Genomic DNA, 22,747 nt, shown 5'->3' on the forward strand with positions numbered 1-22,747 from the left:
ACTCCAGAAACCGAGAAATGGGGGTCAAGGAAGAGCCATTTTTCTGATAAATATACTACATCTGGCCGACGTTCCAACTGCTGGAGATTTCTCCAAATCCAGCAGGGCGTGTGCAGGGTACGCGAGGTGCCGGGGAGTCGGGGCGGGGGGCGGTGCCTCTGGCCCAGCTTTTCCTCAGACATAGATAAGCAGTTAGTGCCGCCCCTTTAGGGTCTCAGCCTCCAATCGTTTCACAGATCTCGGCCCAGACCCCACCTTGAACCAATCCGCAATCGGAATCTGGCCTCTGGCCTGAAGGCTTCCGCCCGTCGTCAAGATGGTGCCCAATCCCAACGCCGTGGGTCTGTGGACTCGGGCGAGGGGCGGGGCCAGGGGCGGGGGCGGGACTGCGGCTTGTGCCTGGAGGAGGGGGCGGTGCGTCACTTCCGTTGTCAGGTGGCGGCGCCGCAGCCATGGAGGGAGGCGGCGGCGGCGGCGGCTGCTCGGGCGGCTGCGCTGGGAGGCGGCCGTGAGCGGCTCCCACGCCCCCGGCCCGGCCCCGGCCCCCCGGGACGGAGCGCCGAGCAGTCCCGGCTCCGGGCTACGGACTATGGGCGAGCAGCGCTGAGCACCGGGGGAAGGTGAGAGCGGGGGTCCGGGAGTGGGGAGCCGGGCGGGGGGTGCGGGTTGGCTGGGCGGGCCTCAGCGGCGGTGGCGGTGGGACCCTGGTGACAGCCTGAGGCTATCCGGCTGCGACAGAAGTGGCAACAGCGAATGTCCCCTCCTCTGCTGGGGTCTGCAGTTCCCCGGTGGCGGGGGCTGCTGCGCGCCGGGGCCGCGGTCAGCCTCGGTCTCGCCGAAGCCCTGGGAGGTGGACACTGCCAACCTTGCCCGGAATCACTCGGCCAGTAAGTGAAGGCACCGGCCTTTGAACCGGCCAGGTTTTTCCCAAGCGACACCTTCTGTCTCTCCATGCGTCCCTCCTGATCTCGAGAGGGACTTGAAAGTTAGAACGAGTCCCCAGGGAGGGCCAGCCAGGGCTTCCTCCGGGAGCCCTCACCCGTTGGCACGGGCACCATCGCTTCCCAGGCGGCGTTCAGGTGCGGGTCAGAGCTACCTGCTTGCCAGTGCTACATTTGGTCGGCCTTTTCCAAGGAGAGAGCCTGTTGCTGTGGTCACCGTTTCACCTGCCATGCCGGGTCAGGCCCGCCCATTCCCACGCCACTTGGCCCCACCTTCTAGGCTGGGGTGTTGGGATTCCCGACTCCTCGTTCTCTGCCCACCCCCACTCCCTAGGTTTGATGCCGGTTTGTTGGCGGAAGGAAGAGATGACAGCCGCCTTCTGTGGCAGGATAGACTTTGCTCTGTTTTAAGTCACGGGAGGAAACCCATTGGCTTTGCTTGGTTTTGAGAGCCGTGGGGAAGAGGGTAGTCACTCTGGGCTGGGCGCATTTCCCTCTTGGCTTAGCTTTCACCAGATAAGGAAGAGAAGAATATGTCATTGTAAGGCCCAAAGCATCCTTGTTTGTAAACAGTGTTTGTGAGCTGCTCCAGCGCTTTAATGGCCCTGTTGTGCCAGTCGTTTAGTGGTTGGATCTAGACAGTCTGGAGATAGCCCTCATTCATTCATTCATTCATTCGTTCGTTCCCCACGTGACAACAACAGTATCTTTCCCTGGAGAGGCAAGTACCCCATATTATAGTGATTAAGACTGGGCTGTGAAGGCAGTCTTCCTGAGTTCAGATTCTGGCTCACAGCTTTCTAGCTGTGTGACCTTGGGCACATTGTTAACCTCTGTGCCTCAGTGTTCTCATCTCTAAAATAGGTTGATAACAGAGTTGTAAAGATTTACAAAGTTAACATATGTAAAACACTTAGAGCCATGTCTGCCACATAATAAGCATTCAATAAATATTAGCTATTATTCCTATTTCAAGAAGCTCATGGTCTGGTTAAGGGAGACTGACCTGTAAACACGTAGTGGAAATGTGGTCTAAAAAGCCAATAGCAGCAGGAACAGAATGCTGTGGGAGCCCAGTGGAGGGAGCTGCTAGCTCAGCCTGGGTAGCAGGAGAGTCCTGAGAAGGCTTGGCTGAAGCTGTTGTGCTGGAGCTGCATCTAGAAGGATGGGAAGATTTAGCCAGGTGAGAATGAAGGAGCGAGGTGTTCTACTTAGAGTCAAGTAAACTCGTAGTTTATTGTAGAAACCTCAGCTTATTCAATATGGTAGTGTGAAAGTCGACATAATGCAAGGTAAGGCAGTATAGGTTGACAAGGGAATGCCACATTAACAATTCCGGACTTTGTGCCAAGGGCCATGGGAGCCAATGAAAAGGTTTTAAGCAGAGGAGTGAGTGTCATGGTTGGATCTAGTTTTAGAACTATCTCCCTTGAGTCTCAACCGAGGAGGGAAGGAAGAGAGGAGAGACTAAAAGACTGGAGACCTCTTCAGAGGCCATTGCAGGCCTCTGAGAGGAGAGAGTTGGTGCTGGTGTGGTGGATCTTTGCTGAGAAAGCACTTTTTGCAACCGGTGGCAGGTGACAAGCTCCCTATATTGCCCTCGGCTTCTCTGCCTAGCGCAGAAGTGGCTGGCGCATGTGCCCCTCTCTTCCTGAGCTTGCAGGTCACTTGAGCAGCCAGGAAAGTAAGGTTGCCTTCTCAGAAGGCCAGTTGTCGGGGGTGCTGCCTTTGCTCCCTTGTACCTTTAATTTGACCTTTTGGGAAAACAGATTGTAGTGGTTAACAGCTTACGTGGCGCTGTAGTCAGACAGACCTGGGTTCTAATCCCAGCCCTGCTAGTCACTAGAAGTTACTTATTCTCTCCATGCCCAGCTTTCTCATCTGTGAAATGGTGACAGTCAGAGCCCCTCCCTAGTAGGGCAGTTCTGAGGCTTAAGAAAGCTATGGCAGGTTGAGCATTTAGCACACACTGAGTGAGACATGCTTGGAAGTGTTAGCTGTTATTACAGGCCGCGGGAAAAAACTTCCAAAAAGTAGTTGATGCAATTAGTGGCCACTGGAATTGTGTCCCATTGAGCTGTCAGAAGTGTCCTGAGGGATCACAAGAATTTTATTGTATTCTTTCTGAAAAGGAAATCAGTGGGGAGTTTACCCAGGCTGTATGGGAGCCGTTTGGATGATTCAGCGCGGCTCTTTAAAAGAACCATTTTTTTTAAATAGAAGTAGGACTGCTGAGGGGGGAAAAATGTGTTTTAAAGTACGAGCAAAAAGTAGAGTTTCTTCCATGTGTATCCCTATTAGTGACCCTAGTCTGGTGTCTGAATTGGTATCATCAGGAAGCCTCCCATACACTGATGTGTGTAGTGGCTCAGAATCCAGAGCTTGAGTTCCATACACATGAGTGGCTGGGGCTGTGCTGGGATTAGAAGAACGGAGAAGTAGGCAACAGGGACAGATGGGGCAGGCTCCTCACCAATTCACCCATACACAGAGTTAGACAAGTCTCTCACGGAAGCCTGTGCAGCATGTAGTGGGAACCCAGAGGAAGGAGTGATTCCCCTGGGAGATGAGGAGGCGGTTGGGGAGAAGTTGGGAGAGCCCTTGGAGCTTATACTGGATCGCGAAGGGTGAGTAGTTTTCTGAGGGCTCATGCTCCAGGCAGGGGAGCAGCATGGCAGAGGCATGGATGCCTGCTGGTATGTGTGCACTTTAGGAACCCCAAGATGTTCTCGCATAGGGTGTGAAGGGACCTGGCTGTAGGACACACTGGAGAGGGGGCACCAGTGCTCCGATGCTTGAACTAATCATTCTGTTGGTGAAGGGAGTTTCGTTTTAAGTGGAGGAAACATTAGACCTGCATCTTCCCAAAAGCACTCTGACTGTGGGTGGAGGATGGACTGGAGAGAGAGTGTGGAGTCCCCCTAGGAGGCTGTTGCAATAATCAAAGCAATGACTAGCGGGGGCCTGGATCAGGGCAGCGATGAGGGCTGCTTTGGGTGAAATCAGCTGGACTCGGGGAGTATTGGGAAGATTAAGGGAAGGGCAACGGTGGCAGGTGATCCCGAGGTTCCTGGTGTGGGAGACTGAGTGAGTGACCGTGCAGAGCTAGGATGGCTTGGGAGAAGACAGTGGCCAGTGAAATCTGCCAGCTCCATTCAGAAGCCCTGAGCACACCCTCACGGGACAGCGTCAGTTGTGGTCAGTGGCTCCCTGTCTGATTTAGGGCCAGGCTTCCCTCTGATTTTGCCTGAGTCAGCGCCTGGGAGAAGGGCAGCTTCCCTTCGTTCACCTTTCCTCTGTCCAGGTTTGCCCAGGGAGGTGAACTTCTTCAGTGTTTCAGAAACTCAAGTGGCTGAGTCTGAAAAACTCCCATAATTTCTGCAGCCTTCACATGGCCCAAGAGCAGCCCTTCAGGCTGGTATTATCCACACTGATTCAGCAGGTATCAGACTGATGGGGTCCTGGATAGCAGCTACCTCTGGGGGGGAAAGAGCTCCCTGGAGATCTTATCTAGCAAGAGACCTTGAGATTGGACTTACTCCAGCGGCTGGGCCAGCAGACTCAGTCCTTCTTAGGAAGGAGAGGTGTCAGCCAGAGGCCACATAGGACTCACTCAGAACCATCAGGGAAGAGCCCTTATTCCCCTGAGCTCAAGGGGAGTATCTACTCGGTCTGAATGGGAGTAGGCTGTGGAGAGGGTGCTGGTGGGTGTGGCTTCACATAGACCCTTTAGAACTGGGGAGCTCTCCGCAGGATTTGTCCTTGCATTTGTGCTGTAAAGAAGGTAGAAAAGAAAGTGGCCTGAAACTAGAGCATTTCTTCCTTCTCCACCCCCCCATGTGAGACTGTGGCTTTGAAGGTGGCCCTCCCCACAGCAGCGCTGCGTATCCTCTGGGATTTGTAATCAAGATTCCTAAGAGGGGAAAGGATGCTTTCACTTGCTGTGATTTACTTACTGTCTTAGAGATGGTTCTACTTTTGGCACATGAGTTTTGGGCTACATGGTGTCATCGGCATGTGTGTAATTTATTCAAGTTTTCTACTGATGTACTCAGGTTATTTTCTGTCTTTTGCTCTCCAAACAAAGCTGAGGTGACTGTCTGTGTACATGTGATCTTCTCCACGTTAGGTGTCTGCAGGATAAATTCTAGGAGTTGCTGCTCCAAAGAGTACCTTTCATCATCATCATCATTATTATTATTATCATTATTATTATTATTATTTAAAGTATTTCTAGACCCCCTTTTAATAAACTGAAGCATTGATTTTCCTCAGCAAGCAAGAGTACTCGTTTTTGGGTTGCGGTTCCCCTTCTCCCTTCCTGAGGGGTCTGTAGCCCAGTGGAGATGGCTGTTGGCAGTCTGTCTGGGGTGTGAGTTTAGACTCCCCAGTATAGCAGTATACAGGGCTGGTGATTTCAAAGAACCATTTTTTTAAATAAAAGTAGGACTGCTGATTTTAAAAAAAGAATTGTATTTTAAAATATGAGAAAAAGCGTATTTAAAGTTTATTCTGTGTGTGTCCCTATTTGTGACCACAGTCTGGTGTCTGAATTCAGAGAAAGCATCAGGCCTGTGTACTGCTATACTGGGAGGTTGGAAGCACAGAGGTCACAACCCTGAGAAGGGCTCTTGTCATTCAGAATGAAGTTATCCCCTCTAAGTATGTGTATGTGTATAGACTGCCACTTACTTGGCAAAAGAGATGGACAGAGGATCGTTAGCCTTTAGGGAAGCTGTGACCCAAGGGACCAGCCTGGACGTTGCGGTAGTAATGCTTGTCATTTGTCTTTGAGTTTAGGGCAGAGCTGGTTCAAGGTGTGATGAGGGAACAGCAGGTGCTTCTAGGAACAGGCTTGATTCATCCCCTTGGGAGAACTTGGCACTTGCGTAGCCCAAAGTTCTGTGGGGCTTTTGGAACCCCACTACTGGTATCTGCCAACTCTGGGGAACAAGAGTGCTGCTCCTTTTTGCAGTAGATATGAAGCTCCTGGTGTTACTGTGTTTAGGGCACGTTCCAAGGGATATATTCTCTTCTGATTCCTCTCCCAAGGTGGCTTCCTAAAGGAACAGGAAGGAAAACAGCCAAAAAAGAAGGACCCCCATCACCTTCCAGGTCACTGGCTAAATACTCTGCAATACATATTGAATCTTTCTCACATCTAAGGAAGAGTCGTCTGTTTTACAGAGGAGAACCCCTAGGCTCAGAGGGGTTCAGTAACCTGTCCACTGTTACACAGCCAGCAAGGGCAGAGCTAGATTTCTAGCCTGCACTTACGTGACTCTGGAGTTCATACCATCCCAATCCTCCATCCTGGCCAGGCTCTGGCCCCAGGGAACTCAGCCCGCATGGAATCTTGGACTCATAGAGCTGTAGACCTGGAAGGGACCTTGACAAAGCTGAAGCAGTCCCTTCTTTGCCAGAGGAATGGAAACTGCCACTGCCTGGAGACAAGTCCCTCCCGCTCCTGCCCTGTGAGCAGTGGGTTAGGAGACTTTCAACCGTGTCATCCAGCAGTTAAGGGCCTGGGCTCAGAACCCAGTTCTGCTACTTGCTCTCTGAGTGACCTTGAACAAGTCACTTCTGATCTCCATCCCCAGTTTCCTCCTCTACAAAATGGACATAACGCTCCTTGCTGCTAAGGTAATAATGAGGATTAGACACAAGGTGTTATTGTCTGTAGCCTAGTAGGTTCAGCCTAGTGCCTGGCCCGCAGTCAAGAACCAGGGGCCAGCTCTAGCGAGAGGCCCATATGAGCTCTTTGCTAGCAGGTCTGTGAATGTCCCAAAAGCGGTGTCACAACCCAGCTTACAGGTCTCCCATTTGAATGGTTTGATGGTCCTCCCAGCCCTTATGGATATGAGGTTGCGAGCAGGAAGTTCCTTGTAGGAATGTTTGCAGGTTACCTGGGAAAGCTTAAGTGTACCAGAAGTGGTTTTGTCCCTTCTGCCACTCCAGCCCCCTTGCAGCCTGCGTCAGCAGTCAGGCCCATACATTCGGGGCACTTCAGCTCACACATGTTTGCCGTGCCATGTTCCCTTACTGTACCTTCTCAGGCTCAGCCTTCTCACGATTCCATTACTGCTCTTAACAATTTTAATCGGTTGAGAAAATTTTTAGATTTTTAAAAATTATTATAGTAGTCTGTGGTAAAATAGTTACACAACATGGAAGAATGTAAAACAAAACTCTCCCTCCCCTTCTTGGGCCCCTAGTTCTAGTGCCTGGAGGTATCCATTAAGTTTCTTCTAGAAATTTCCTGTGCATATTCAAAGGTGTGTATAATCTTTTTTTTAAACCCAAATGGGATCATATTATACAAATAGTACTGTAGTTTGCTTTTTTAAAAAATGTAATGTACCATAGACATCTTTATCAGCAGGTGTACGTTTAGTCTTAAGGGCTGCATAGTATTCCATTGTCTGGATGGAACAGATGTAGTGAACCAATCCTTTCTTGGTGGACATTTAAATTGTTTTCTGTCTGAGGTGTGTGTGTGTGTGTGTGTGTGTGTGTGTTTTGATTTTTGTGGTTTTGTCTTTTGTGATTTTTTGCTGCTCCACATGGGGACCCTTGTGCACATTCATCTCTGTGAATTTGTGTGAGTGTATCTGTAGGATAACCCCTAGAACTGGGAGTGCTGGGCCTGAGGCGTGTGCATTTTCTTTTACTTTGTTGGCTGTTGTTTCACGTATGTCTTCTGCTCACCTGTTGGGCCTGTGCAGGGATTTTGAGGTTGACAAGGCCCCAGGCCCTGCCCCGAGGAGCTCACCCTGACAAGAGACACAGGAAAACGGACATGTGATGAGTGTGCGCTGGCCAATGTATGGACAGTACCTGTCTGTGGTGGCTTGTGGCCCTTGGGATTGGCTGAGGTTGCCCTCTCAGGCTCCGAGCAGGTGAGGCCCTCGTGTGAGCCCACTCGTGATCAGCCCCCTGAGGGACACTCTGATGACCAAGCCGACTGCCTGCCTCTGTAATCTTGTCCCTCTGAGCAGCCACAGCCAGCAGCATTTGATAAAACTGCAGAAAGTGAACTGTATTGTTCATTGTCAAAGTTGTGAAATTTAATTGAATTGAATTTTTGATAGAGGCAGTTAAGGAAAGACAGTTTGCTGGCCCACGTCCAAATTGACTTTCTCACAGGATGATTGTAGTGATTTTTGCTGTTAAAAACAGCATAAAGATAGAGAATCACGTGCACCTGGGCCTAGCCTGGGCTTTCCCACCTGTCAGTCTGGAAACCTGGGATAGAAGGAAACTTAGCATTTGTCTAGTGCCTCCCATGCTTGGGCTCCCGGAAGTCCTCAGGGGACGCTGCGCAGGGCAGCGCTGTCCTCTGGTGGGAGATCTGAGGAGCAGAAAAACGGGTCCACAGCACACAGTCGACACAAAAGTGGCTCTCAGACTCGGCCAGCCCTTCAGTCGTTTTATGCTTTCCCTTTTCCTGATTTGAGCCACAGTGAGTGACAAGAATCTGGAGTCCACGTGGGACCCCGTGGCAGGCCTTGCACCTGGGCTGAGTCACTACACAAAGCAATAACTGATGGTTTGAGCTGAGGGTCCCCCTAGTCGTAGGGAAGCCGGCATGAAGGGGAGGGCTGTCAGTGACAGGTCTGCTGTCACGGCACATGGCAGAAGGCCCCCCCACAGAACCAAGGGGCCCGGTCTCCCAAGCCAGTGTGCTTGGCTGCTTCCCCAGGCTGCTTCTCTGGATGGGAGATACCAGGGCAACACAGCCTGAGAAAGAGCTATTAAGTCTGTCCCTTCCTCCTTCGACACCCACACATAGTGACGGATTATTTGTTGTCACATCAGCTGCTTCCGGAGGCCCTTGGGAGGGGTGAGCTGGTGGCAGGGCTGGTGAGGCCACCCTGGATTCTGTTGTGGTGGCTCGCAGAGTGGCTGCTGGTGAAGCCCTTTGACCTGTCTGCAAGGGCTGTTTTCTTGGGCCATTTCTCTTTTCCCCAGAGGGGCCTACACGTCCACCTCTGTGTGCACAGCCTTGGCGCCTTTTCCCCCAGTCACTCTGAGACACGTCCTCTTGGCCAGGGGCCTTTCACCTCCATCTGTCCCTCCAGCCTTCATGGAGGCCACGAAAGAGCCCAGTGGGGACTTGTTCAGGACAATGGGATGAACAAGGACATCACTGATTACATAATCTCCTTGTGTGTGTAATCTTGCCTGCTGGAGGACACTGGAGATGGACCCCGAGCTGCAGGCACCGGGCTTCCTGTGAGCAGTGGGGTTTTCAGGCCACTGCTGGCCCCCACGCCTGCTGCACTCAGCCGGTCACAGTTCTGTGAAGAAAGGCAGCGGCAGAGGACGGTCTGTGGGGATGTGCTGAGGGAAAGCAGGCTGGGCACAGGGCCCTCTTTCTGACCGCCCCTCCCAGTTCGCACTGGGCTGAGTCACTTCCTCTCTGGCTGCTGCAGGTACTCTCCCACATGCCCGAGAGCAGAGCAGGCTTCAGGGGGTGGGGTTCACCCTGTGCAACAAGAGAGCGCTCTGGTTAGAAGCAGCAGCTCACTCATTATTATCCCCGAGGCAGTGAAGCACAGCGTTTAGAGAATGATGCGATGTTATGTATTCTTGACAAATTGGAGCTATACATATCCTGCATTTTAAAAAGGAACAAAATCGTCATGCTGTTTGGAACAGTGAAGATGACAGCACAGGCATGAATCTTTGTCATCAGGGAGTCCTGGCTGAAACCAGGGAGTACTAATCCGCCTCCCCATCCCCCCAGCATCCATCCTGAGCACAGAAACAAATGGCTTCCTGGGGCTTCCTGGGGAGACTGCTCATAGCCTTCAGGCTGCCAGGGAGAAGGGTTATCCTTGCTTCAAAGATGGCTGTCATTCAAACTCAAAGGAAAAGCCCTCAAACAGCCCCCTCACATCCAGCTAGCGGGAGTAGAAGAGAGCAGGCCACAGGCAGCCGCCTCCAAGCCAGTGAGTTGGGCCAGGGTCTCTAGGCTTTGGTTTGTCAGCAGTAAAAGGGGGAAATCTTTCCATTATAAAGTTGTGAGAATTAAGAAAATCGAGAAGACACTAAGAACAGTTCCTGCCAAGCAGTAGGTAGGTGACCATCAAATGATAGAAGGTATTCGCCTGGAGAGACTTGTTACCAGGAGGCTTACCTCAGTCAGCACGGAGCAGGGAACACTCACCTTTCATTCAGCAAAGACCCTATGACACCACCAGCGACAACGTCATGTCTGATCCTTTAATCATCTCACTTTTACAGATGAGGAAACTGAGGTCCACAAAGTGTAGGTGACTCTCAGAGGGTAGGTGATTAGTTCAGGGTCACAAAGCAAATGAGTGAGGGAAGTTGGAGTTTGAACCTGGGCCTACCTGACCCCCAAATCCATCTTGATCTCCCAACTGGCCTTTGAATAACTGGTCCATGGTGTGAAACGCTTGGTTCCATGGGCTGCAAATTCCTGTTGGTTCCTTGGGTTGACTTTGTAGCTGCAGTATAGGCCCACAGGGAAGTTGGTGGCACTAGTAGAAGCACCAACATATAAGTATTGAGGTGCAGTGGGGGTGGCTCCTAGAGTGTTTGGGTCAGGGACGGGTGGGGACCCTGCCTTGTTCGTTGGGGGGGGAGGATATCCCAGTAACCCTCCTCAGACTCAGCCCCTTTCTCCATAGAGACCCGGCTCAAAGTGCCTGAAATGCCTCTTTCTCCAGGGAGAAGCACAGCCCCTCTTTTGCTGCTCACCTGCAGCTTTCTGGCTTGGCAGCTCCCTGATCAGGAGAATGATTGCTTATAAGGAACTCCAGATGGTACTGTCCTTGCTGTGATTGGCATTCCAAGAACCACAGCCAACATCAGATAGAGAAGGAGCAGCTGAGGAAGCAGTGTGGTCAAGTACAAAGAATGTGGGATTCAGAATTGGAAAACCTGTGTTCACGTAGGTGAACGCCAGGAGACGTTAGGCTGTCTCTCAGTATTTCTGAGCCTCAATTTCTTTTCTTAGAGAATGTTGTTTGGAGACGGGGGTGATCAGTTACAATCACATATTTCAGAAGTGCTTTGTAAGCTATAAAGTGCTGTACAAAAGTTAATGTGAGGGTGTGGGCTCCTAGTGGGTTCTGAGTCCGAAATTCACCACTAGAAAGGGCTCTGGCAGTTTTTGAGGGGTGTCTGAAAGGCACGGGCCACAGATCATCTTAGTGGGATCATGTATTCAGATTTCACGCTGCTCACCTCAGGTCTTGTCGTTTCATTCCAGGTGTAGTCAGTCCGCTAAATACATACTTGGGCCAGAAGTTCTCTTTTCGGGGGGAAACAATAGTGGTAAGAATTTTTCTGACCAGCAGGAAGACCTTCACACTACACACGAGTGGCCAGGAGGACCTGACCCTGATGTGAGGGGCCAGGGCACGCTTTCACTCCCACGCTCCCACATCTTGCTGCAGGAAAGCAGATCTTTTTCTGGACTCAGCAAAGAGGGGGCTGGTCTGTGTCTTCAGCTGTGAGGGGGTGCGCCCAAGCTGCAGGCATGCTGTGAATGGGTTTCCTTCCTCAGCGAGGGCTGCTCTCCAGCAGCAGGCACTAAGCACAACCTCTGGCAATCAGCTGCCTAGAACGCAGGCCTCAGGCATCCAGGCGTTTCTGACATGGGCCTTTTCCTGGACAAACTTCCCAGCACCATTGCAGCCCAGCCCAGTTACCTACACTGTGACCCCCCGTCTCTCTGATCCTGGGTTGTGTCCCCTGCCATGAGCTGGTAGACCGTGGTGCTTCCGTCTGGGTCCCACTCCAACCTCTAGCTGGGTGATCAGGACCTCTGTCTCCTACCCCAGGATGGGTTTTGGTGCCGTCTGGGTGCACACACACAGTTCTACGCCTTCTGTTTTCTCATTCAGCAGATTGCTAGGCACCGGGTGGAGTGCAGGGTAGCCAAAGTAAATTGGGATTGCTCCCTCGGGGGAGCTCACAGCCTGGGGCCTGGGGTTGGGGGGAGTCAGACACATAAACCAATGGTTACAGCACAGCAGGAGAGGACAGAGGTGTGCTCAGGTGCTCTGGGAGCTGGAGGAGGAGAGGACTTACTGCAGAAGGTGACATCAGTGAGGACCAAGGGAGAAGGACAAGCCAGCCAGAGAGAGGAGGGCAGGGCAAGGGTGTTCATGACACACACTCAGGGAATTGTGAGTCATTTGGTATGGCTGGATTTAGGGGGCATGTAAGGGCAGCGTGGCTGGAGAGGGGGCTTGGGTCTGGCCAGGTTCACTGAGGAGTTTGTTTCTTCCTGAAGACCATGGGAGCATCGGAGGACCCCCACAGCAGAGACAGACAGATACTACAGGCCCAGGTCCCCCAGCAGAGGAGCAAGTGCAGCCTGCTGGAACCTGTCCAGCCCCAATTACACAGGTGACTGAAGTGGGCTGTTCTGATGGAGTCGCCCCAGCACCCTTCCTGATCAGCTCATGGAGAGCAGTGCCTCACCCCCTTTGAAGGTGTGCTGCGGAAAGACGCCACCAGGTGGCAGAGCTGGAGATTACACAAAGACCTTTTTTACCCCATTCCTTTAGCTGTGTTTGGGGTGGGGAAGGGAAGGGCAATCATGCCAAGCTGGCTCTGCCCAACAAGTATGAGATTCCAAGTTTTGCCCCTGTGGGCTGTGTACCCCCTCCTCTTTCCCCCCAGAAGTCCCTTTGAATTTGTGATTCTGGACAGCAGATTCCTCCAGAGTCTGGGGAGCTATTCATTCTAGCAGGTCGTCTATACTCCCCCATCTCGGGGCATCTGAGAGTAAATTACAGACATTGTGACCCTTCATCCCCAAACACTTTAGCATCTGTCACCATAGAACAAAGACATTCCATATCCTGTATTATTCCACTGTGCAATTTTCAAACTCAGGAAATTTAACGTTGATACAATGTTGTTATCTAATATAGTTCACGTTCAGATTTTGCCAATTGCTTAGTCATGTTCTTTATAACTTTTCCCCACAGGACCACTTATCGCATTTACTTGTCATATGTCTTTAGTCTCCTTTAATCTAGAATAGTTCTTCAGCCTTTTTTTAACTTTCTGACATTAATGTTTTTGAAGCATGCAGGCCTATTTTGTTCAATGTCCCTCAGGTTGGGTTTGACTCATGATCAGATCCAGTTTATGCATTTTTGGTAAAAAAATAAATAAATAAATAACGTAAGTGTTGTCATATCCTTGTAAGTTCATCACAGCAGGAGTAATGTGATGCTGTGTTTCCTGGAAAATAAGACCTGGCCGGACAATCAGCTCTAATGCGTCTTTTGGAACATAGATTAATAATATATTGTATAAGATCAGGTGTTATATTAATTTTTGCTCCACAAGATGCATTAGAGCTGATTGTCCAGCCAGGTCTTATTTTCGGGGAAATAGGGTGTCAGTTTATTCTGTTATTGGCAATACTGACTTTGACCATTTGGTTAAGGTTGAAGTTTTTTTAATTTTTTTAAAATTCAGGTATATTTACACACATTGCATTTCATAGATCTTTTACTGTACAATTCAGTCATTTTGACAAATGCACGTACCCAGAAGTTATGTCCTTCTATAGTAAAAGGGTAGTTTTACAGCCCAGCATATGTACTTTGTCCGCCTCCCCCAATCCTGCTCCTGGAGAGCTTGGAGTGGAGGCACTAGGACTTAATTCCATCAAGTGGACCCATTTGGGGTGATCTCATGCTGTGGATGGTCCCTCCCTGTGCCCTGAGTTGATAATGGCCAGCTGGTACTCCAGCCCCTGCTTCCCACTTAAAGAGGTGAACAAAACCAGAGGATGAGATGCTGTGTGCCTCTGCCCAAGAGTAGGCACTCACTGCCCTTGGCCCGGAAGAGCTGTACTCTCGCTGCTACAGAACGTCCACCTGGCACTACAACCGTCTGCTCCTCAGCAGCTCGGCCCACTCCCGGGCCTCCTGTCCTCCCCACACCAAGTTGAGCATGTCACTCAGGCTGGCCATCAGGCCGCCTGGCCTGTAGTCTCAGGCGAGCAGACAGCAGGTTCAAGGTGTCTTAAGCCTTTAATCTAGTTGTCCTCCTGCTCTCCACCTCCCTAACTCAGTGCCTAACTGTCCCTTTCTCCTTGGGCAGAAGGAATCCAAAGCTACTGTGTCTAAGCTAACAGTAGCACAATTCATCAAATGCTTACAGCGCCAGTAGGTACTCCGCTGGGCCTGTTGTGTGGGCTGTCTCACTCTGTCCTTAGACCAACCTTGGAGGGTAGGTACTGTGCACCACTTTGCAGATAGACTAAGTAACTTGTCCATCACTACTAAGTGATGGTGCCAGGCTTTGAATCCAGGCCTGGCTCACTCAGAGGTCCCCTACCAGTGTGTGATATAGATCAAAATGGTGATCCCTTCAGCCGGAGGGCCCCCAGTCCTCGCAACCCCAAGTGCTATACAAGTGTTTCTCTTTGCTATGACAGGAAAAAGACCGAGACACGTTACTCTCCTGTGTTAATGTCCTGTGGGCAGAGACGTTTTCCGCCTCCCTCCTGGGATCTGCTGCAGGTCTGGCACACAGCCCCATAACATGTGGCAAATAGGATTGAGGCCAGGAGTGGGTGGGAGCTCTGTGCTCACTTCCAGGTGCCAGCTCACAGAGGCTCTGCCTTCAAGAGATGCCGCCACAGGTGAAGTCCAGAAGCCTGCACAGCTCAGGAACTTTCTGCTTATTTGTTTGTTATGGTTTATTTTGACAGAGCCAGGAAACATGGGGGTAGGGTAAGGGCTGCTGACAGGCACAGCTTGAATATTGATGCCTTCGGCTCAGCCTGATCCAGCAGTGTAGACAGAGTCCTTTGGCTCTTAGCAGGAGCACAGAAAGAAGCTGCTGACAAATCGTGGCTACCAGCTGCTGCTGTCACACATGCACGCACGGCAAGTGCTGCCCTGGGTCACAGTCTGCTGTTTGCTCCTCGCAGGGACTGCCCTTGTACTCCGCCTTCCCTGGTTTGGTTTACAAGGTCGCCCATCTCTCCAGGAACCCAGAGCAAGAAGCCTAGGATGCAGTTGAGTGCAGAACTTCCTGCACATGTGGGCAGGCCGCACAGCTGCCCCTCCTGCTGGTGGGGGTTGGGATCACTCTGGCTCTGCACGGTTTAAGAGTCGGCTGCCGGAGGCCATGCACCTGCGCGCCTGTGTGGGGGGCTGTGGGGGTGCTTCTGGTGTGAGTGATGGGCCTCTCCGTGCCTTGGGCAACTTCAGCTCCTTTGTGGTTGGGCGGAGCAGAGGACAAACTGAGCTGGGGAGGCCTCAGGACCATCTCTTTGCAGGTCACCTCCCTTTGGGGTTGGTGGTGTGTCCACCATTTTGAACTGTGCCCTGCCATAGGGTGCCTTGCCCGGCTCTACCCTGCCCAGCTATCCAGTACTACTCTGTCACGCTATGCTCCTTGATTTGGCATCAAGGGCCTTAGACTCGTGTGTGGCTAATGGCCCGGACTTCATTGCTTTGTGGGGGAGATGGGCTCACATGGCCCAGCAGCTTTGATGGGACATGACTGTGGGGACAGAGTCCCAGAGAGCGATTTCCAGGCTCTCGGCCTCACGTGGAAAGGTGCTGGCTCGGTTATTAGACGGCCATCAGCTGTTATAACTGCCTTGGCTACGCTAGCATTGGGGTTGTTGGTTGGTTGGTTGGTTGGTTGGTTGGTTGGTTGGTTGGTTGGCAGGTTGGCAGAGAAGCGGACGGCAGATTGTGCATGGTGTGGCTCCTGCTTCCTGTGTCTCCAACCCAGCCGCCAGCGAGACTATAGTGGTGTGAACCCCCATCCATGGCTCCATTGGTGTTCCTTTTTGGCCTCACCATATCCTGTGTTCTTGTGTGGGGAGCAGAACCAGAGACCCCGCATGACACGACCCCACCCCCAAATTGACAGGGTATGGCAGGCCTCTCCTCTGGGCAAGCCATGGTGGCTGTGGGGAGCCGAGGCCCTCTCATGCTGAGGCCCACAACTGGCTACCTAGGCTGGGCCAACCCAATGGATCCTCTGCTTTCAGGATGAGGAGTGCAGCCTGTAGGAGGCAGGGCTTCCAGGCTGGGTTCTCTTTCAGTGCCTCCCTCCCGGCCTCCACCCTTCACTCCTACTGTTGCCTCACTGAGCTTCCTGTTGAGCCCAGATTTTAAGGGAACCATCGCTGACTTGAGGGGATAACACACAGAATAGTTGAGAGATTTAAAGCTCCGGATTTAAATCCTAAGCCAGGATTGCTGAGTTCCGGGGGAGCTGAGCAATGGGCCCAGGAAACACCAGCCAATGGCTGCCTCTTAGGCGGGCTGGGCCAGGGGCCTTCACACCAGCCTGAGGACCAGTATCTCTGGAGGGGCCTGGCCCTAAGTCCTTCTCAGACCAGGGTAGCTAGGGCTTCCACAGCATAGCTTTTACTGTACAGCCAGGATCTCTCTAAGTGGCCTCCCCCATGGGCGCCTTTGTGGACCATTTGCAGGTGTTTCTCTGGAGGGGGACACATGAGGAGGATTTGAAAGTGGGTCGCATCCTCCCTGTGCTTCAGCAGGGCAGCAGGGAACAGGAGGGTCTGTCCCCAGGGGTCTTTGCGCACGTCACTAGTGAGCCTGCAGCAGCAACATCTGCTTTTCCAGGCCTGCCACCTCATCCTGCTTCCTTTGCTTCCACCAGCTCTGGGTGGCATGAAGGAATATTCAGGAAGGGAAGCAGCCTTTCTACCACTCCCCCCACCAGCAGCATCTTTTCCCTCTCCCTGCCGTCTGCTCCCATCCTTCTGTCTGCCTACGTTTTGGAGCAGTTCCCATGCCATTTGCTTGAGCTGCATCTTGAGTGGGGTGGGCAGGGTCAGGGGGAGCCCACTCATTGTGCTGCAGCTGCTCCCAGCAAACTGTTGTCTAGACCATGCGTGTGTGTAGGCACCTGGGCTGTGTCTGCACAGATATGATGAGGCCTCCTCAGTGGTCTCCAGGGAAGGAGGAGGACAGGGCCAGAATGGCATGGAGCCAGCCGACCTGATAAAAACCATCACCAACTGTGGGAAGGCGTCCAGCCCCATTCATAAAGTGTCTGCTGGGCCGGGCTCTGGGGGTGCACTGGGGTTTTGGTTTTTATTGTGGAATTTTTAGTCTAGTGGTGAGGGAAGGATATTAAGGATATAAACACACAAACAGTAAATAGATAATCACAAAAATACAGAAATTGCTGTGGATGAAAATTACAGGATACCGAGTGAGCCTAACTGGGACTCACTGGTGGTGAGGATGGCAAGGAAGGCTTCTCTGAGGATGTGATATTTCAGTTGAGAAGGATACACGGAAGTTAGCCAGACACATTAGTGCCTAGCTTTTTAAGATTTTTCTAGAAACAGTTTTATTCTTCCCTGCTTTGTGTGAATGACTTTGAATCTGCTTACGGCAGGAGCTTCTTTGGCAGAAGTCCTGGCTGAGCCTAACCATGGCTTCTGCTCCATCTGGGAGCTGTCAGGGCCTACTGAGCATCATGGTCCTAGTTCCTCTCTGAGTGAAGTCATGGATCTGCTCCTCAGAGGGCTGACCATTCATCCTGGGGCTTGATGGGAGGCAAGCCTGGTGGCTCGGACTAGAAGTACATCTTGTCTTCTCCTAATTTCCAGTTCACCGCATGGAGTCTCCTGGGGCTTATAATAAAGGCCAGAATGGAAATCGTGGAGATTAACCTAATGAGTGCGTACACACCTGTTCTCAGAGTAGGGGCCAGCCTTCCAGGAATCACAGCAAAAACAAACTAAATGAAAGAACTATTTAATTACATAAACATTTAACCTTTTTTTTTAATTTGAAAAAGTTAAAAGATTAAGAAAAACCACATTCTATGTCAGTTATAGCCTTAATATAAAAGAGTTTCTAAAAATCAGTAAGACCGATACACACAAAGTAGTAAAAAATGGAGAAAGAATACGAACTGGAAATTTATAAAAAAATAATACATACAGCCAGTAAGGATGTGAAACAAGTCCAATCTCGCAAATAACTAAGGAATTATGAATTTAAACAATGATATACTTTTCATTGCCCATCAACTTGGCAGTCTTTAAAAGTAAGGGCATATTCCTGGTGCAGGTCCTGGGACCTACTCACCCACACCTCTGCGGACCAGGCTCCCTGAGAGCAGCCTGGCAGTGTATGTCAAACACCTTTAAAAATGACCCTGTAGTTCCACTTCTTGGAATTTACCCTACGGAAGAGAGATGAGTATGCCAAGGCATATGTATGTAATTATTAATAAAAATATTAAAAGATGGAAAGAATCTAGGTTTCCATGAATAGGGGTGTGGTCCAGTAAATCATGATATATTCTTACCAAGGAGACTGTAACTATTTCCAGTGACGCTACAGAATATTGTCATACAGAGATGTTAATGGTGCTTTGTTTGTTTTTTACGGCTTTGAAATATACTTCACATGCCATAAAATTCACCCTCATAGTGTATTTTAGGTGGGAGAAAAGGAAGCTTACAAAATGGTATCACAGAGTGGTCCAAGTATTTGTAATAATGAAAAGTGTAAGCATATACACATACAAACACACAAATAAGAAAGTCGACTTGAATGTTAAAAGTGATTACATCTGGGTGGTGAGATCAGGAATACCTGTTTTCTTATTTTTGCATATCTATATTTTCTATTACTTCCACAGGGAACGCCAATTACTTTTGTATGAAGGAAAAAAAAACTAGAAGTTTAGGGCTCAGTGTTCCCCAGCCCTCTGTGGAAGGGTCAAGTTTTCGCTTCTTATGTGCCCATCAGGTCCCCTAGATCTGGTCCTTACCCCTTCTCTGGGTCACCTCTCTCCGCTCCATTTCGTACTATGCACTCCAGCAACACAAACTGCTTGAAGTTGGCTGCTTAGGTGCCATTTCTTACCTCTGTACATTTGCTCACCCAGGTCCCTCTGCCTGGAATGGCCTGGCCCCCTTGCCTGGCCCATTCCAGTATCACCTCCTCAGGGAAGTTTCCCCTGAGCCCTCTCCCCCACGCCGGGCCAGGATGTCCCCTCAGGATGGGGCAGCCAGCCTTTCCTGAGCATTCCTGTGACCGTCTGCCCTCATCTTCATACTCCTGTTTCCTTACCCCACCTCTAGGACACGGCATTCCTGAGGTGTTACCTGCAGAGAGCTGGAAGGAGTGACTCTGTTTTTAAAAATCCATGTCTAGAAATTAGTGTCTTCTAGAATCTGGCTCCTGTGTCCACCTTTTGTTTTAACCCTGGAGATTACCAGGTGAATCCTAAGTGCTCGCGACCTCCACTGGTGTCCTTTAACTGGCTCCTGAATGCACAGTATATATTTTTCTTAAAAGTAATTAAAGAAAATTTTGAAAATAAAGGAAAGGGAAGAGAAAACAAGTTAATAACCCCCCTGACAACTTTGGGGTGTTTTCCATCTGAGAGGACCTGAGAGTCAAGGAGAGTTGTAGAGAGGAGACGCTCGGGCAGCCACGCTCACACTTCACGGGCATAAGAATCCCCTGGGCTTCGTGTACATCATGCCAGTTCCCGTGGCCCATACCCCAGAGATCAGATCTTTGGGGGTAGAGTAGGACCCAGAAATCACCCCAGGCCACTTGGCTGTGGGTATGTGGAGGAAAGGCCTCACTCTGGGAACAGCAACTTCCAGGTGACTATTTCTGTGGTGTCCGCTCAGGGACCCCACATCTCCACCAAGTGTCATCCTCTCTGCATTTGACCCCTTTGTGGCAAGCTGCCCACCTCTGTAGCCATTACGCGCTGCTACACCTACCTTGGGTTCCTAACTAATCCCAAGTAAAGGAGCCGTGGCTCTTTGTCACCAGGAACCTTCATTGCTCCTCTGGGAGGGGAGGTGGCAGTGGCAGCGGGAACAGCAGCAGCAGCTGTGTGACGCATCCCCACACCCGAGACTCGGAGTCTGGGTTAGTGTAAGGAAACTCACTGACTTGCTCAATGAGAAGGGCTCTTTTCGGTCTTATCTAGAGCTGAGAATGAAGCGGAGAGCATCAGACAGAGGAGCTGGGGAAACGTCGGCCAGGGCAAAGGCTCTAGGAAGTGGGATTTCCGGAAATAATGCGAAGAGAGCTGGACCATTCATCCTGGGTAAGCCTCTGATCGCCGGGGGGGTGCGGGTGTTGGGGGGCAGGGGCCAGGCGCACTGGTGGGCACAGTCTTACCTGCAAACATGCAGAATGAAGTGTCATACCCACCCGTGTGGGGTCCTGACCAATCCTCAGCCTGGCCCAGCTTCGTCACTTTAACTGCAGTCTGTTTATGCCTGTGGAAGGTCCAGAGCCTTAGGTCATTCTGTACCAAAAGCTCTCATTTTTGTTGTAGCCACATCAGCCTTGGGTCAGTCTTAGCTGAGAGCTAGACTGTCTCTTCCCTCCAGGGAATCCTATGTGTACCCCCCAGGATGTCACCACGGGAAGCTGCATTGGAATCCAAGGGCCATCATCCAAGGCACTTCTTGGACCTTTCTTGGAGGGCACAATTAATTTCACAAAGCATTTGGTATAGCCCCCCGACACTTCTTCTAGAAGTGTCCCAGAAACCCTGTCGAATTGGGTATTCCCACCGGTCCCGAGGAGCAGCAGCACCTTTCTGAGTGATGGGAGAGGGACAGCAAGTCCAGAAGGCTTAGGCTCAGGATTGCAGGTGGGGTGGGCTCTGAGGGCCGACGGTCCTAGCAGCCAGAGACGGTGTGTGAGCTTTGCTAGGGACCAGCCTCTTGGACTTACGGGCACAGGATCATTCCAACTCCAGTCATTCAGCAAGTAGTTCCGGTGCCTTCTCCCAGGCCTGTGCTTCACTAGGGATGCAGCGTGCATGAGACAGACAAGTTCCTGCCCTCACAGAATTTAGCATTCTAATTGCAAAAAGAAACAGAGTAAACATTGCACAAGGTCATCGCTGGGGGCAGTAAGTGCCTTGAAGGAAGTAAACAAGATGATGTGAGAGAGTAAGACGGGCCTAGAGCCAGGAAGGTTCTGTATGAGGAAGTGCCATTTGCGCTGACACCCAAGGACAAGAAGAAGGCAGCCGTGTGAAAAGCAGGGGAAAAGCGTTCTAGACAGAAGGAACAGCAAGTGCAAAAGCCCAGAGGCAGGAAAGGGCTTACTGTCTTAGGAATTAAGAAGCTAGTGTAGCTGCAGTGTGGTGAGGCGGGTGGGGAAACATAATCAGTTAGAAAGATGGACAGGAACCAAATCATGCAAGACTTTGGAGGCCAAAAAAGGGGTTTCAATTGCATGGTAAGTTGATCACTGTTAAAGATTTTTAGCAGTGCAGTGACAGTACTTGATTTATGCTCTGAAAGCTCAGGCAGGGCACTGTCACAAGATTACTAGCAATATACATCTCCAGAAATACAGAAGTTCCCAAAAGCCACCACTTGAACCAGGGCCAGGTGGCCATATCAGACTGCCAGGGGAACCTGTTAGAGCTATAGTTTCCTGGTTCTCACCCTGGAGTTGCTGATTCAGAGGGGCCAGTTGAGAGCTCCTTTTTTAGCACATGCTCCTCAGAGATTCCAGCCTGACCCACTGTTGAAAATCCCCGTCTTTGAGAAACGTGTCTATGAAAGCCAGGCGTACCTCAGGCAGGTGCATATAAATTTTCCATTTTTGGAGTGGGGCCCGTGAGAACTCTCCACCAGGAGTCTTTGGGGGGTGAGTTCAATGGATGTGAACTGTGCTGCCCCCTAAAGAGAGGAGCTAGCCAAAAGACCACACGGCGCCATGGTGCCATGATAGACAGCGCTGCTGAGCAGTAAGCCAGCCACTCTCTGTGCCATAGGTCCCCGTCTGGGTAACTCACCGGTGCCAAGCATTGTGCAGTGTTTGGCGAGGAAAGATGGCACAGATGACTTCTATCAGCTGAAGGTAAGTGAGGCAGGGGGGTGGGGTGGGAGACTGGGGACCCACAGGCAGGCCTGCCAGCCCAGCTCTTCCCGCTCTCCACTGTCGCACCTACACCACTTGTGAGTAAGAGTGGCACCATTTCTTCCTGAGAAGCATCAAGTTCACATAGCCTCGCTCTGAACAACTGATTTAAAGAGCTTTGTGCATAAATTACATTGCCGTCACATTAAGGAAAACTCTTTCACATGTGCATGTGTGCGTGTGTCTGCAGGTGTTGCATGGTAGACGTTAACCCCCTGCTTTTCCTGTTCTGGTCATTCTGATTTGTAAAGTAAGGTTTTTTTGGGTTGTTATTTTGTTTTTTTATGTATGTGTGCCTTCCTAAAGATCCTTACCCTTGAAGAGAGGGGGGACCAAGGACTAGAAAGCCAGGAGGAGAGGCAAGGCAAGATGCTGTTGCACACCGAGTACTCTCTGCTTTCCCTCCTCCACACGCAGGACGGCGTGGTCCACCACCACGGGCTCTTCCAGGTGAGTGGCGGCCTCCTCCCCCAGACCCTTCACCGCACGCTGTACTCGCTGGGTCCACACCTATAGTTTGAGCAGCTCACCCATGACCCCCCCTGGCATCCCTGCGTGCTGGGTGCACTGGGACTGCCTGGGCTGGGTGGACTGGAGGTCAGGCTGGGCCTGGCCAGCTGCTGCAGTGCTCTGCTGTGATGACCACAGTCTAACAGGAATGCACAGTTTGCATCTTACAGCCTTCCTTTGAAGAGCCGCTTTTCTGAGAAAAGAGGAAAGCAGGAAGTCATTTAAAGACACACGGGCTCTTTCTACTGTGCTGTCAGGAATTAGCCAGGCCAGGGTGGAAGGAAGGGCAGTGAGGAAGCAGGGGCACTTGGGCCAGTTGTTTTGGTACCAACAGTCCTTGTGTCTGCCCAGGCGTTTCAGTTT

General features: G+C 51.1%; 1 protein-coding gene across 1 annotated transcript in view; it reads left to right on the forward strand.

The window, feature by feature from the left end:
• The first annotated feature begins 433 nt into the window (after positions 1-433).
• The window catches only part of STK40 (serine/threonine kinase 40), a 38,538-nt gene continuing 16,224 nt past the window's right edge, over positions 434-22,747 (forward strand). The window contains exons 1-4 of the mRNA XM_081054889.1: positions 434-620; positions 19,914-20,033; positions 21,729-21,814; positions 22,181-22,324. Coding sequence (XP_080911015.1) covers positions 19,922-20,033; positions 21,729-21,814; positions 22,181-22,324 — 342 coding nt within the window. The 5' untranslated portion in view covers positions 434-620; positions 19,914-19,921. The remainder of the gene's footprint in view (positions 621-19,913; positions 20,034-21,728; positions 21,815-22,180; positions 22,325-22,747) is intronic.

This window comes from Rhinolophus hipposideros (assembly GCF_964194185.1).
Source record: "Rhinolophus hipposideros genome assembly, chromosome: 8".
NCBI lineage: Eukaryota > Metazoa > Chordata > Mammalia > Chiroptera > Rhinolophidae > Rhinolophus > Rhinolophus hipposideros.